The following is a 16,561-nucleotide window of genomic DNA, read 5'->3' on the forward strand; positions in this document are numbered from 1 at the left end:
GAGGGCCAGAACACCGTAATCTGACTGTGGATGACATGCATTTTCATTTTCTCTTTTAGGCTCAAAATGAGCTATCTTCCACCCCACCTTCTCTTGTAGTTGAAAGCAGCCTTTGCAAACCTAGTGCCCTCCAGTTGTCTTGGGCTACAGCTCCCATCAGCCCCAGGCAGCATAGGCTGATGGGAGTTGTAGTTCAGCTCTGTGGTGAGCTGATGTTGATTTTGCCACTTTCACCATTGCAGTGTGTTCTTGGAGGTATGAATTGTTTTCTCCAATGGCTGTTTCTTTTCCTCTTTCCAGGCAGTGAAGAACCACATGCGGACAGAGTGCAAGTGTCATGGACTTTCGGGTTCCTGTGCATTACGCACCTGCTGGAAGAAGATGCCCCCTTTCCGGGAGGTGGGAGACCGCCTCCTTGAACGCTTTAATGGGGCCTTTAAAGTGATGGGTGGCAACGATGGCAAGACACTCATCCCTGTGGGACGGAATATCAAGCCCCCGGACCGGCAGGACCTCATCTACTCTGCCGACTCACCTGACTTCTGCGTGGCTAACCGCAAGACGGGTTCGCTGGGCACGCGTGGACGAGTGTGCAACAGTACCGCCATGGACATGAGTGGCTGCGATCTGCTATGTTGTGGGCGCGGCCACCACGACGAAACACTTCTCTTGGAAGAGAACTGCCTTTGCCGCTTCCATTGGTGCTGTGTGGTGCAGTGCCGGAAGTGCACGGTACGCAAGGAGCACAGCTTATGCATTTGAGTGGGTACAGAAAGGACACGGCAGGGATGGCCCAGAGCATGAGGGCAAGGATGATGCCCAACTTGCCACAGAATCCAAAGACAGGGAGCATAATCAAGCCTGCTATGGGTTTGAGGGAACATGGATCATTCTGGACTGCCTTGGATCCCCAGAGCATGGAAATGGATTGTTTCTGAAACTTTGGTTCCCTGCAGTTTCCAACACTTGTTGGTTATAACCTCCTCTGTGGCAGGCCCTGCGCCGCCATTACTCATTGACTGGACATACACTCCTGAAGATGGGAGACTGGTGTCACCTGACATTCTCCCATCTTCATCCTCAGCATCTTGGTCCTATGTGGGTCTCTGACTATAGGCCATGCACAGTTTCCCTGGAGGGAAGTGTCGTGCCTCATTTATTAATGGATCTTTCCTGTGTTTGAGAGAACAGCAGAGGTTTCCTTGAGCTTGACTGCTCACTCCTGTGGCTTCCTTGCCCCCCTTCAGCTGGGGCTGCTGTTTCTCTCTGCATTAATAAAGCTATTTAAACTAACAGTGTCTTAATCCATTGTTGCAAAAGGAAGTGTTCACAAGCGCACTTAATAAGGATGAGTAATTTAACTAGAAGTTTAAACTATTTTCTTGTTCATCCCATAGGCATCTGGTTGCTCCACTGTAAGAATAGGATGTTGTGCTGGTTGGGCCTTTGGTCTGAACTAGCAACAGGGTTTTATTATGTTCTTATCTAATCAGAGCATTTAGAGTGGTATGAAGGTGACTTTGCCTAACATTAATGCATTGCTGTTAAGTGACCTTGGGAGCTTTTCCAAGAGTGTTGAGAGATTATGTCTCTTGCAGGTCAAGAGCTCCTGTGGAGTTAGAGATGCTGGGGTTGAATGGTGATGTATTTGATGTCGAGACTGCTCAGTTAGGATTTGGACTGATTTGGTATGAAAGGCATGTCCTATATGTTTTGTAGCTTTGCAACATTGTTCCTTATTTACACTGTCAAAGTCACTTGTGGAAAACCTCTAGCACTTCACTTGTGCAGACGAACAAGTGAGGCTCCCAGCAGGTAAGTGACATGTGCAGGTAGGTCACACACATTCATCAAGGAGTCTTCATACACAAGAATTCATCAGCCTTTTTTAGGTGTGTCAATTTGGGGGAGGTCTAATAATAATAATAATAATAATAATAATAATAATAATAATTATTATTATTATTATTTCATCAATTCTCTCTCTTTTCCCCCTCCTAAGCTGCCTCATTAGAATAAATTAATGCCAGAACCCTCATTCTCTTTCATGCATGGAGACACGAAACACAGAATTCTTCCCTAATTAACTTACATGATGGCAGTTTGAAGAACCTTTTTCCCACCAGAGGGCGCCAAGGGCTTAATGTAGCATTGCATGTTGCTGAGAAAGCAGCATTCTGTTAGACAGCATTGCTATTGTGAACTTCCAGGTGTGTGTGTCCTAGCAGAGTGGGTCAACATAGTCCAAGAGGGTGCATGGTCTGTTTGCTTTCTCCTGATGCAGCTCCTACTCCCATCTTAAGGATGAAGCCTCTTTGGACTGATTAGCTGTGCATCAGATTTATGCTGATGGGTCTACCAGGTGCAAAGATTCTACTAATGAGGAAAGGTGTAGAATCAACCAAAAACTGGAAGCAATAGTATTTGGCCTGGTTTTGATGAGATCAGAAGTGGGATTTGGGGGAGTATTAAGGACCTGTCAGCATGAGGAATTGTTTCTTGTTAAACTTCCCTTGCAGTTTTGTAATCACTGCCTTTGAGTCGTCTTTCTATGCCTTTTTCTTGATTGCGATCTCCTCTGATGTTGCACTGACCCTAGTAGTCATGCAGATTAATCATGCACCTGCATCTGTTACTGGCTTACACACTATGATCTCATGAGAGGTGTGACAGCCTTGGCCTTGGGAACCTTAGTGCTGGAGGGGAGCAGAGATAAAACTTGGAAGACCTAAGATTCTGAGCGCCAGCATCTATACAATTTATGTCAGTGGAACACAGGCTTCCAAGCAGCATTTTATCAGTGCATATTGATTGCTCAGCAGCCTCAGATGAAAAAAGATATACCAAATCTATATTTATGCCAATTAAAACTGAAAAAAGTTCCCCCACCAAAGAAAGAAGCCTAGTATTGTATGGCTTCTGGTCAGGTGGGAAGCTGTGGACATGCAATCACACATGAGGCCATACATGCTGCTTGTTTGCATATAGGCAAACATGCATGCGGGCACATACACACAGACCTCTACTTGCCCTCTGTTGGTTCATTGCTTCCCCCTGTGCTGCAGCTGAGATGTGTAGAGCGGGTAGCTCAGTGTACCATGACGGGGATAGGAACATCTGATTCTTCCAAAGTGAAGCCATGTGTCAGCCTCACCACAACACAGGCAGATAATGAGAGGTTTCTCCCAGCATGGTGGGAGCAGCAAAAGGGGTTCCTCTGGGCTTTCTTGCCCCAGGCGTTACTAGAGGGTTCATTGCAGGTCACAATGGAACTTCCCTGCTATCATCATCATCATCTGGCTTGAATTGTGGTTTTCAAACTGCTCCCTGACACTGGGCAGGAAGGTGCACACAGAAGCAGCAGTCAGCTGGGTTTAGGGTGGGGTTTTCTTTTTGTAGGATCTTCCCCCCACCTAGAAGTATTCAGTCTGACCTTTTCCAGTTGCTGGGAATTGCAAGGGAGGAGCATGTTTTTGCACTCAGGCCCTGCTTGTAGGCAACTGGTTGGCCATGGTGAGAAATGGATGGTGAATTAGATGGCCCTTTGGCTTTATCCAGCAGGGCTTTTTTTGTTTTGTTTTGTTATTACCGCTCTAAGTCTCTCCCAGACTCTCATGCCTGTAGTTCCAAGAGCAAGGGTCTCCTTGCTGTGCTGTGTGTATAGCTGAATTTCCCTTTTCCTACAATGGGTTTCAGTTATCACATATGACCTTACTTACAAATATGATAAAAACCATATAAGATGCAAGTAACGCAGCAACAGACTCAAATACAATGCTGTCTTGCCTTGCCATTCAGACACAAATTCTGCCTTCATCTATCACTCCACCAACCACGTTGCCCCCTTAAATGGGTCTTTTCAGCTTCCTGTATCATAGGACCAGACCTGCTTGTAGCTTGCCTCAGTTTCCTGCCCCCCATTCCACCCCCTCCCCTCCCCAGCTTCAGTTCAGTTCCTGGTGCTATTTAATTTCAAGTCTCTCCTCCCACATGACTTCCCTCCAAGAATCCTGGGAAATGTAGTTTCTTAGAGGTGCTGGGAGTTGTAGCTTTGTGAGGTGCAAACCACAGTTCCCAGGACCCTTTGCGGGGAAGTAATATACTTTAAATCAGTGTTTCCCAAACGTTTTTGGGCAACGGCACACCTGTTTACCAGAAAAAAATCTCGCGGCACACCACCATTAAAGCCCCGCCCCGTGACGTCAGCGCGCAGCGTCACGCCGGGAGGGACGCACAAAAGTGAACGTTTTTTCCCTTCCCCTTGCCGGGGTGGGAGGAGGCAGCAGAGCGAGGGACTGAGGGACGGCGGCAGCTGAGGCGGCGGCGGCTGTTGTGGTGGTGGCGGCGATAGCGGGCGGAGGAGGAGCCGTCGCCGGGAGTTGCTGCTGCTGCTGTTGCTGCTGCTGCCCGGACATGCCGGCCTCCTCCTCCTCCGCTGTCTCGCGCTCCTCCCTTTTGCGCGCGCTGCCCCGCCGCTCGGCACCACCACCGCGGAGCCGCCCCCGGCTCGACGCGGATCCTCGCCGCCGCCGCCTCTCGCCGCCCGACTCGCCCGCCTCCCTCCCACGGCACACCAGCCGGTGTCTCACGGCACACTAGTGTGCCGCGGAACACCGGTTGGGAAACACTGCTTTAAATGTATGGTGTGTACTGCAAAATCCCCACCTGAAATTAAAGTCCCGCAGCTTCTTTGTTGCAGAGTTCTTAGGGTTTTTAGGCACATCACCAATTTCAGAAGACGGGGAAATGTAATTATTGCAGATTGTTTCTCAATACGTTCTACTGAGAGTAGACCCATTGAAAATAATGTGCATAAGTTCATTATGTCAGGGTCTACTCTGAGTATGGCTAATGTTGGATACAAACCAGCATTCAGAAGACAGAGAAATACAGAATTACATCAAACATGACCCTGTACGGTTGCGGCTTCGTGTTTTGTCCCGCCTTAAGTTCAAGTTTATATGATTTTTTAACCATAGGTCATTACAAACCTAATTGCACAGTATAAAACTGTATTAAAACAATATAAATGGTGAAAATACTGAAATAGTAAACCAAATAATCAAATTAGGATAATGACAAGTGTCACCATGACGGATCCCAGTGTTAATTTTAGTTTCTGCACTGCCACAGCAAATAAAGAAACTGGGCGGGTGACAGACGTGTTTCTTTTGATCTCTCAGTAAAGGACAATTTTTGTTCAGCTCATTCCCAAGGCTATAAACTGGGACACCGGAACAAAAAATTTGGTGTTCTGGAATGTACGAATGAAACACCTCCATGAAAAATATCCTCCACACAAACATTGGTTAACTGAAAGCTTGCCGTAACATCCCTCCAATGTCTGAAAATCTTGGAGCCATAATAAAGGCTATAATAATAAAGAAAGAGCAGTGCTGGATTTAGGGTGGTGCAGGCAGTTCCCCTGCACAGGGCACAAAGCTGAGGGGGGGCAAAATGGATAAGATCAATAATTGAGAAGATCCATTTGGGAGCGTCAAATTTTTGCCTCACACAGGGCACCATATTATGAAATATTACCAAAGGCCGTCGCTGAAGAAAGGTATCACAATATTGGATCCTTTTGTATATGGAAAAATAATAATGATTCATCTTCATGCCCTGATGAATGCTGTAATTGTTAATTCTTCTTTTTAACCAAAATTTAGTATGCCTTTCCTCTGTTTCTACTTAAGGAAGTAAATCTAGGCCATCCTGCTGATCTAAGCTTACACACTGCTGCACTCAGTTCACATTAACTTTTTTTCCTAGCTAGAAAGAATGTGGGTTCTTCATAAGGCAGGGCTTAAGCCAATGTAGAATGAGGGTTTCATTAGCAGATCTTAAAGCCTATTACTGTTCGCAGTTGAGCTACTGGAATGCCTTGAGGCAGAGCAAGGTATGAGCGCCAAAAATTTTTTTGAAGGCTTTCAAGGGAACTAATGCTTTCACGTCCCCACACCTAGAGTTGACAGAGCTATGGCATCATCTTTCTTATGAATATATTCAGTGCCTGAATTACTAAGTTTCCACCTGTTCCACAGGTAAAGTTCCACATTGCTTAAGAAGTTTTGAAAGTTTTAAATTTAACCATGTGCTGGGGTAGCCAGGAGCATTTTCCAGGGAAAGTATATCCAGAAATGTAAAGGTTTTGACCTGTTCAATTACATGCCCATCCATAGTCTGTCTGTACCTGGGGCAGGGGTTGTGGTTGTATTTTACGAAACACTACAACTTTTGCTTTGGAATAAATTATTAGTAATTCCTTGCAGAAACTTTGAACATCTCTCATTAGCCTTCTCAAGTTTATCTATGTATGTGAAACCAAAACCATATTGTCAACATGCATTAAAATAATCAACTATGTTCTAAAATGGAGACTAGGAAATATTTCACCTCCTTCCTGTTCACTTATTATTACATAAACCCTAAACAAAAATGAGAACTGGCTAACAGTCTTGGTATACATCTCTTTCAGTAGGTATTTTATCAGAATTGAATTTCCTTCTATTTCTACTGAAATAGCCAAACTGGAACAGGTTGCCAGGAACAACCACAGTGAGTGACAACAGAAGAATCACCAACAGCTTAAGTGCTTCCTCTCTCCCCACCTGTAGAACATTGAAAAAGTACCACCAGAATCAGCAACGTCAGCTGTACTAAACATGGAAACAGCATAATGCATGTGAGTAACTTGTGAGCAATACATGTTCATGAGAGAGAGCAATATTGCTCCAAGCAACATCACAGCCAGACACTCAACACCGTAAGGCCACAAGTGAGCGAAATAGTGAGGCCAGGTTCATGCCTTCATTCAGCAACATACGAAGACAGAACCACATGTCCCTACAATGATCATATTTAGTTAGGCAGTGATGCAGAATGGGAGGCACATCCAACATTGTAGTGCCACAAAAAGCTGCCAAGTTACTTAGGCACACCAGTCCTCTGTGAATTAGCTACTTTAAGGGAAGAGATTGTAATGGAGTCTGGGGGTGGAGAGAAAGACCTGCTGCTCGAGTGACTGTGAAATCATCTCTTTGGCTCTAGTAAAACAGCAGCAGGAAGGGGATACCTTCACTTGGAACCAATTATGTCATTAAGGTTTGGAGACAGATCAAAGCACTTCCCTTCATATTTGACTGGAAATTGATGTGTGTATTTAGGATCCCCACAAGCACCTGCACTTCTCAAAGCAGCTGTTGTGGTCTCCCACTGGCAGGGGAAGTTGTGGGCCTAACCAGGTAGTGTGGTCCTCAGGTGGGAGTTGGTACTAAGCAGGGAGGTGACTGACACTGAAGACTGCGGAGAGACTTTAAGTGGTTTCTACAACAAGTATGGGTGATGGAGAAGGAGGAGAGAATGCCAAAAAGCAAATTTAGTTTGAAGAATCACAATTTTGTTTTAGTGGAAATTCCCTGAAATGTGATTTTTTTTAAAGGCTATTAATAGAAGAATAAATATACTCTGTTTATTAATTTTGTTCAAGGTCAAACCAGTTTTTAATTAATAACGTATGGTCCTTGTGAATAAACTAGCAATTAAAAACCCCCCTCTGCTTCAGGTGTTCAGTTTGGGGGTATCAAAATGCTTGTCTGCATAGGCATGTGTCTGTGTGTACCAAAAATGTGACCAACACATGTTCTGCAACCCCCTCAGCTCCAAACAACAACAACACACATTTCACTTCGAAAGGTGTCTTTCATCCAGAGATTTTCTACTGGAAACGATAGGCCCCCAGTGTGCCACACATAATCTGAGGAAGAAACTCAGATGAATGTCCGAGTTACCTGTTGCGGCTTATGTAGCTACAAACACATTATGGCTCAAATAATATTCAAATGGTGTCTCATAAAGTTCAATCTCTGAAGTGAAACAATTCTGGGCCTAGCCAGGGCAGGGGCATTGCATTCCATTTCACTGCCTGAGGTATGACAGGAACGTGACACGCCACTGCAGCCTCCCTGACCCGGGTTGCGAAGGGACAGCGAGTTCTGGCAAGATCTCGTGAAATCTCTCCAAAATCTCTTGAGATCTCATGTGAGATCTCACAAAGTCTTAAAAATCTCTCGTAAGATTTCAGAAGCCAGTGCTGCTGTCAGCAGAGGCAGCAGGGCGGGCAAGGTTATCCAAAGCAACTGCCTCACCCTGCCTCACAGATTAGACAGCCCTGCTCCATTGGGAGAACTGTCCTTGTTCCTACTCTCTGCTTCCTCTTGACCAAATTCCTGATCCACAAGAGGACCTGGGCTCTTTTTCCTTTCTCAGGACTCTCTGGAGGAGGGGGAATGCGTTTTAAATGTATGGTGAGTCTGCAGCCACCACCTCCTATCTCCTCCCACCTACCTCCAGCCTGAATTCCTGTCACAGTGAAAGAAGCTTCCTACAGGCCAGACTGAGAGGGATTGAAGAGGGTGAGGCCTAATTTTCAGCTTTCATTGCTCCCAAGGAGACAAAGACTAGTACTTTATCTGGGACATGGCAGATTGGCACTTAAAGGGGTGTTGTTCTCAATGGAATGAACTCAAGACTTTCCTCTTAATTCCACTGTTGATTGTTTATCCTGCCCAACCCCATCTCTATGGAAGGAGATCAGATTAGAAAGTCTCTGGTGAGTCTGGAAGAAAATCCAGCACTTTCTGTGATTCAGCTGCCAGTGCTGTTGAGTAAGGCCCCTTTATTGCTAAGGTTTTATCAGGGATCTCGAGACCCTTGAAAGGCATTAAGGGCCTAATATGCAAATCTCTGTTGCCCTAAACCTTTGCCTTGTAACTAGTAGGCTGATATTGAAAGGTGACTTCTCCTGGGTCACCTTGATCACCACTTCACTGAAACTGTGTATATAAATCGAAGATGGGGAACTTGTGGCCATCCAGTTATTACTGGACTCCCAGCTTCCATCAGCATAGCCAGTATAGGCCCATGGGATTATGGGAGTTGTAGTCCAGAACACCTGGAGGGCAACCAGTTTCCTATTGCTGATATAAATGTTGCTTTACCTTCTGATGGAAAGGCCAAGCCTCCTCAAAACTGTCAACAATAAGGAGTTTAAAATCTTTCATTAGTCTCTGGCGTTTAGTTGATGAATTACATTTTAGGGCAATTATATATTGCAAAAGAGCTGTGGCTTAGTGGTTCAGTCCCTGGCATCTCCAGGTTGGGCTGGGAAAGATTCTTGTCTGAAACCCTGGAGAGCTTCTGCCAGTCAGCCATAAAATAATAATAATAATAATAATAATAATAATAATAATAATAATAATAATAATAATAATAATAATAATTTTCAGATTGAATGTTATGCAGTGGGCTTCCTGAGGTATGCTGGTTTGGAGCAACAGGTGGAAGAGATGAAGTAATGCTTCTATGTTTGCTGCCTCCTGGGCTCCTTTGTAGAGCCTGCTTTTGTTGGCTTACAACAAGAGAACTAAAAAGGGGGTTGAGATTCTGCTAGTTAAACCAAGTAGGCACTGCAGATGCTTTTCATCTAGCATAGTCATTGGGCCTTGTCATATTAGAAATAGAAGGATGTCAAAGTTTTACCAGAGGGGCTGGATATTTGAAGATATTTTAGTCTTTATTAGGTATAGCAAGAGCGAGCTTGAAATTTAGGGGGAGGGCTGTGGCTCAGTGGTACAGAATCTGCTTTGCTCCAAAGTCATGCTTGCTTAAGACGAGATGTCTTAAGCGAGATGTTTTGTGTATGCAAGGGCTTTGCTGTCAGCATGAGAGGCTTCCGTCAACATAGTGATGTTTCTTGGTGTCTGTATAGTATGTTCTGTTTCCACAGATTGATAGAATCATGTATCCGGAAGAGTTCCTATGGGTCATACCCAGCAAATTCCTTAAATTTAAATGACACCCAGCAGCCAATCACCCATTTTCTCTTGAAAACCTCCAGATAGAGATTCTATAATTTCCTTGGAGACAAATATTCAGTGGTTATTTCTCTGAGGGTCCCACGTAGAGAGATTAAGCTGCTTCCTGAAGGAAGCCAATCCATCAACACAGGGTTGACGGATTGTTTTAAAAATCCACTAGGCAGAATTGCAGGCTTGTGGTTATTCTCTAAAACGAGGGCATCCTTGGCAGATTAGCATCTGCCTGCATAAGGGTCAAACGTAGAGTTATAAGGTTATAGCCCAGTCATAGCCCCAAGTAATAACAGTTCCCATCTCGACTACAGAAAAACATGGATCTTTGCCTAGGTGGAAAAATGCAGAGCCAGCTACTGTCATGGTGCACCACATTTAAACACCCAGCACAGGCCATTTATACAAAGGCTGTGATTATAGAGAGGAAAGGGATTATTTGAACACCTGTAAATAGCAGAGGAAAACCCCACTGCCGTTCCGGATGATTCTAGATAAACCCCACAATCCCATATCCACTGTGGTCCAAAGCGCTTAAGGATCCTCCATTCCAGAGAACTCCCCAACCTTGTGGAATTTATCATGCTTGGGTCATGAGATTCCCAATGAAGAAAAATCCCACCCAGAAAATAAAAGCCTCTTAGCCTAACTAGGGTTGCTAGAAATTTCCCAGACATACACGGAATACTGTATCTGGAAGCAGTGTCCTGGCAGAAATTGGCTAAATTTTGCTGATCTTCCTAAAAAATGGCCAAATTATTTGTGATTTTGCAAAAAAGGTAAAGAACTTTTCTGTCCAGATGTTCACTTTTTGAAATACAGTATGGCAACCCTAAGCCTAACCTACCTCATAGGGGCATTATGGGTATTCTGTGAAGAGCTACATAGCCACCTTGAGTTCCTTGGAGGAAAAGGTGGGCTATAAATGAAATAAACAAATGCTCTGATTCGGACCAAGGCAACTTCCTACATTTGTCATAATAAATAACAAGATGAAAAAAAGTTTTTTAAATAATTTGTTATTAATTTTTAATAATTCCAGTTATTATTCAATCAATTCCTACATTTGATTCTTCCTGATGTTTTCATAACAGGATGCCCAGAGCCTCAACACATTCTTCATCAGAGTTAGAGGTATAAAAGGAACTGAGCAAAGCAGAGCACTGGCTTCCTACTTGAAGCGCCAACCTTTTGTAACGCAGCCCAATCTTTGCCTTTTTCTTTCACCCTTTCTTATGCAAGAGCCTCACAGTTGCTGGCTCGTGTTCAGGTTGTGGTTAAAAGAAACTCAGTGCTGCTGCCTCGCCAGGTTTCTCTCCTTTTGTAGTTAAGTACCTGATTTGTCTTTGCAAAAGTTTATCTTAATGTGCTAATCCTTAAAAAGTTTTATCGAAATCATTCCGAGTTTCAACTGAATCCTCCCAATGTTCTCACTGCTGCATAGCTCTATAACAATTTCCAGAGGGGGTAGCCGGGTTGCTGTGTAGTCCAACAGAAACAACAAAGAGTCTTGTGGCACCTTAAAAACAAACACATTCCTTATGGTAAAAAAGCATTTTGTGGACTACAGTTAGCACTGACTTAATTTCTGAAACTATGTTAGGTAATTTGATGGAAAGCGTCAAACGTACTAGAGCCAGGTAGGCAGATATTTGCAGAATGCTCACGAGTCAGTGAACTGTACAAGCTAGCAGTTTCAGCTGAGGACTGCACTGCCAGGCCCTTTGGCAAGACCAGGGCTGGCCCTACCATTAGGCAAAATGAGATGAATGCCTTAGGTGGCAGATGATGGGGGTAGTAGGGGAAGCACATTGGCTGTTTCTCTCTCCCCTCCCCCCGGCACTCTTTTGGAAGACAGAATTACATTTGTTGTACAGCCTATCCTGTCCACCCCGGAACCAGCCTGCTGCCTCAGGATGCTATTCCATCATCAGAGTGGAAGGCAAATTCAATTTTCACTCTAGCAGGGGCGTTCCCAGAAGTTGGTGAAGTTGGTCCAAGAGGGTGCAAAAATTGTGAAGAAAGACAGAGAGAGACAGTGATTGTCAGGGGCACAAGGATATGGGGCAGGGATACAGCTCCTTGCCAAGGGTACAAGAGAGCCTAGGTACACCTCTGCACTCCGGTCAGCTTCTGTACCTGGAATAGGCAGGAGGCACCATCTTGTCTTTCGTCTCAGATAGAAAAATGTCTTGGGCTGGCCCTGATCAAGACATTTTCCCATCTGGGATATGAACAGATCTGATGTATCTTTCACACTCTAGATTACTGGCATAGTGTGTGTGAAACATTTTGGACGCTCTAAATTTCTATATTAATGCATTAAGCTTTCCCTATTATTATCATGTTATTATTTACAGAATTCATAGCAGAATTCACATTAACAATTTCCCAAGTCTGCCTTTTGCTCCATCTATGTGTGCATCCATTGAGCAGCAGAGCCATCTAGTCACAGCGGGAGTAAGACGGGGATGGGGGGATATATGTTCACTGGATGCACATCTGTCCAACACCCAAACCTTTATGTGGATTCGGCCCATGAGGTCTCAAAGTGAGCAATGCCAGTGCCAAAACCCTTGAATTCTCAGGTGAAACCACAAGTATCAAAAGCTGTTTATTATGAAACAGAAGACTACAGAGGTGCATGCTAGCATTCAGAAAAATAAACAGAAAAATATGTATTCACTTTTACCATGGTTGGTAGTTACGGGTTGTTGTTGTTTTTTTTAAAAAAATGTCATTATTTATTTGAACTTTAACTGATCGATCCACCAGGCAAATGATTTATTCCAGTTTTAAACCCCTGCCCTTCCTTCAAGGAACTCAGGGTGGCAGCGTGTGGTTCACACCCCACACCCCTGCCACACTTTATCCTCACAACTACAAGCCTGTAAAGTAGATTAGACTAAGAGATAACTCCAGTGCAGGAGTGAAAACTTGGGCAATGTAAACATGTAAGGGGAAATACTGGCAGAAGCTGCTGTTGAGCTGCCCCCCCCCCCCGGACAGCAGTGTCACTGCCCCTTACCTGGATGGTGGGGGGAGGTGCAGGGTAGGTGGGGCGCTGTGGTTGGGGCTGCACAAGAAGTCAATCCTCACTGTGTCCTGCCCCAAGTGGCAGCCACCTGCTGTTGGGGAGGTGGCTTTGCAGCCCCTTCATGGCAGCTTATTCTGTGTACTTGGCCTGGCTCTCTCTAATATTTTATTGGGGGAGGGGCAAAGGTACCTCGACCCCTAGGAGTTGGCTCCTATGCTTCCTCAGTCACCATTACCAAGTTGGAAGGCAAATGAAATGATGGTGAGGGGAGTGAAGCCAGCACCCTTGCCTCTGCTGCTCCTCTTCACATGGTCACATTCACCCTACTTGTAAAGTCCACATCTGCAGATGTGGTTTGCAGCTGATTTCTCCATAGGCATTAAGTGGCAGCTTCTCTTTTCTCTCAATTGGCAGCTTGAGGGCTCACAGACTTTGGCCCAATATATAGCAAGACAAGGCAATCTCTGGCAGGGGTGGGGAATCTCAGAGCTCTCCATCTGGCCCTTGGAACTCTCTCCAGGCCATACTCTCAGTGCCCCCTCCCCGTATTTTTACCCAGCTGGAATGTGTCCTTGGAGATGTGGGGGGAAGAAGTGTTCTGCTCTCCATTCCCTCCTGTTCTAAAAATAATATATATATATATAAAAATAAGGATGACATGCGATTAAGCAGTTGTTAAATGTCCCCCCCTACCTTTTTGTGCCACGTCTCTCCATCTCTGTAAAGCTCTCCCCAGGACAGTATGTGTGGCTCTGACACCTTTTCAGCTCCAGGCTAAGGACTTTTGAATGCACCCAAGTATTTGAATGTTCATAGTTGTTCCTTGCTTGCTTTTTAGATGTTTTTAGCTGCTTGCTGTTTTGTGGTGATTGCTTCTGATAATTTCATGGTGGGAAATATTTACTTGGGGGATGTTCAGTGTGGTCACTTTTCATGTGCGTCTTTAATATTTACTTGTTTGCTATGCAATTCACCTTGAGACCTTTGGATGTAAGATGAATCGTGAATAAAGTAATAATAATAAGAAATTGGGTAAATAATGCTTTCCAGTTTGCTTGGCTGGAGAATAGAGAGGGTGTGTGTGTGAGAGGGTGTAGAAAAGTACAGTAGTCCACTGTACAAAGGTAAACTTTACATTTGTTGCCCCGCCTACTTTTGCCTCTTGCCCCACCCATCTCTGCCATGTGGTTGCCCAGAAGGTTGCCCAGAAGAGAATGTGGCCCTCAAGCTGAAATAGGCTCCCTATCCCTGGACTAAAGGGAAGTTTAAAGCTAACACTATCTATCTGCATTCTGATTAATGACTGCAAACTTCAACAAGCCTTTCAGGCCAACAATCTCATTTCTTAATGCTTAAGAATGGCAGCAGACATGCAGATATTTCTCAAACCCTCAACAGGGATTTGAAGCACATTAAAGGTGCTTGAGTGTCATAAATGTAGGTACAAATAATGCTAATAAGAATACATTTTGTAAACAAACCCATCCATTCCCCCCCAGGCTATTTCATTACCATGATGGGAACTGATAATTTTTAAAGGTTTCAGAAAGCTCTGGTTATCCTACAGCTCCTACCGAATAGTCAAGGCCTCATAAGGAACACCATCTAGAGCCCAGACTCCTATATGAGGCAGGAGCAGCCATTGACCAGCAAGCCCGTCCTCCACTCTGTCCATCTACCCAGAACAGACAAGTCCTAGCTATCTAATGATTAAAGAGCAGGGCTGTGTAACTGAACGACATATGGGGCAATTTGTCTATTAATTAAAATATTCCTAAACTGCCCTATATCTGTTGATATTAGAGCAGGATACAGCAATAAGGTAACTAATGAACCCATAGGCGCCGACTCCATGGGGCTTGAGGGGGCCCGAGCCCCCTCAAAAATTCGTTTGGGGGGGCTCAGCCCCCCCAATAATCTCAGGCGGCGGTGGGCGCGTCCGCGGCTTTTATAGGGCGCCCGGCGCGCACCAGCTCGATAACGGGCACCGGCGCGGCGGGGGGCGCCGGACCGGGGGAGGGGGGCGGCCGGCCTGTCTCCTTGGCAACCCCATTGAGCAGCGCCGGCTCCCCCGGGAGGGCCATCCCCCCGCGCCGATCGCCAACACCGCCGACGCTGTGGCTGCCCGAGCCTGAGCCCGAGCCGAAGCCCGAGCCTGAGCCGAAGCCCGAACCCGAGCCCGTCAGTCAGGAAGGAGAAATGGGGAGGGAGACGAGGGAGGAAAATTGCGCGCAGGGTGAAGAAAGGAGAAGGGCGAACGAGACGAGCTTCCAACCCAAAAAAGGGCTGGAAGACTGGGAGGATGAAGGATCGGGAAAGAAAGCGACGCCTTCCCCGCCCGCGACGTCGCCCGCTTGTCATTGGCAGCGCAGCGGGCGCCCAGAGGGGCTGGGCACCGGCGCAGGGCCCCTCCACAGCCGCGGAGGACAGCTGCGCGGCTAGCAAGGTGCGCCGCGTAGAGCGCGGCCCTTGTGTGGCCCGGTGGCCAGGCAAGCTCGGGCGGGGACCCCCATGCGAATCTAAGACGGGAGAAGAGGGCAGAGCAAAGGGGGTCCCTTCCCCAACCTCCGGCTCTGAGACTTCCCTGCGCCCCAGAAAAGCGAAAGGATTTTCTCTTCTTCTTTTTTTATAAATATTTTATTAAGTTTTCAAATACAAAGTTAGAAACATACACTGAAGAAAAAAGTAAAAGAACAAGAAAAAGAAAAAAAAGAAAAAGAAGAAAAGAAAACCAACCATTCAACACATTTTTTATATAACTAACTGGACTTCCTCGCATCTCCCTTACCCTGCATTCTTTATAATAAAGATATCAGCAAATTATTACCTTGTTTCGTACCTTATTTTGTACTTTTCAAATACTATACCTCTAAATTTAACATACTTTTCATCAGTTACTTATATCTTAAGTTAAACATAGTATTACCTTAGATTTTGACCTTTTCTTACTTAAAATATAATTTCCTGTTTCCCAAATCTAATTGCTGAAGCTATAGTTTCCGAATCGTGTAAATTTTTAACATTCATACAACTTATATTGTTTTTGTAAATAGTCCTTAAATTTTTTCCAGTCCTCTTCCGTTGTTTCTTCTCCCAAATCTCGGATTCTGCCAGTCATTTCAGCCAGTTCCATGTAGTCCATCAATTGCGTCTGCCACTCTTCCAGTGTGGGCAAATCTTGTGTCTTTCAATATTTTGCGATAAGTATTCTTGCTGCTGTAGTTGCATACATAAAGAAAGTTCTATCCTTCTTTAACACTTTCTGGCCAACAATGCCCAAGAGGAAGGCCTCTGGTTTCTTGGGAAAGGTATACTTAAATACCTTTTTTAACTCATTATAGATCATTTCCCAGAAGGCCTTCACTTTTGGAAAAGTCCACCAGAGGTGAAAGAATGTCCCTTCAGCCTCCTTACATTTCCAACATTTATTATCAGACAGGTGATATATTTTTGCAAGCTTGACTGGGGTCATGTACCACCTATAAATCATTTTCATAATATTTTCCTTCAAGGCATTACATGCCGTGAATTTCATTCCGGTGGTCCATAACCTTTCCCAGTCCTCAAACATGATGTTATACCCAATATCCTGAGCCCATTTTATCATGGCTGATTTGACTGTCTCATCCTGAGTGATTTTCTCTTCAACCTGCCC

The 16,561-nt window shown here is 45.0% G+C and overlaps 1 protein-coding gene across 4 annotated transcripts in view; it reads left to right on the forward strand.

Moving 5' to 3' along the window:
- The window catches only part of WNT6 (Wnt family member 6), a gene marked incomplete at its 5' end in the record, with an annotated part of 45,396 nt that extends 44,103 nt beyond the window's left edge, over positions 1 to 1,293 (forward strand). For all 4 annotated transcript variants that reach the window (XM_082201797.1, XM_082201796.1, XM_082201795.1 and 1 more), the window contains one exon: positions 301 to 1,293. In XM_082201797.1, coding sequence (XP_082057923.1) covers positions 301 to 762 — 462 coding nt within the window. In that variant the 3' untranslated portion in view covers positions 763 to 1,293. The remainder of the gene's footprint in view (positions 1 to 300) is intronic.
- Between the last annotated feature and the right edge of the window lie 15,268 nt (positions 1,294 to 16,561).

This window comes from Podarcis vaucheri (assembly GCF_965113315.1).
Source record: "Podarcis vaucheri genome assembly, chromosome: 1".
Lineage (NCBI taxonomy): Eukaryota > Metazoa > Chordata > Lepidosauria > Squamata > Lacertidae > Podarcis > Podarcis vaucheri.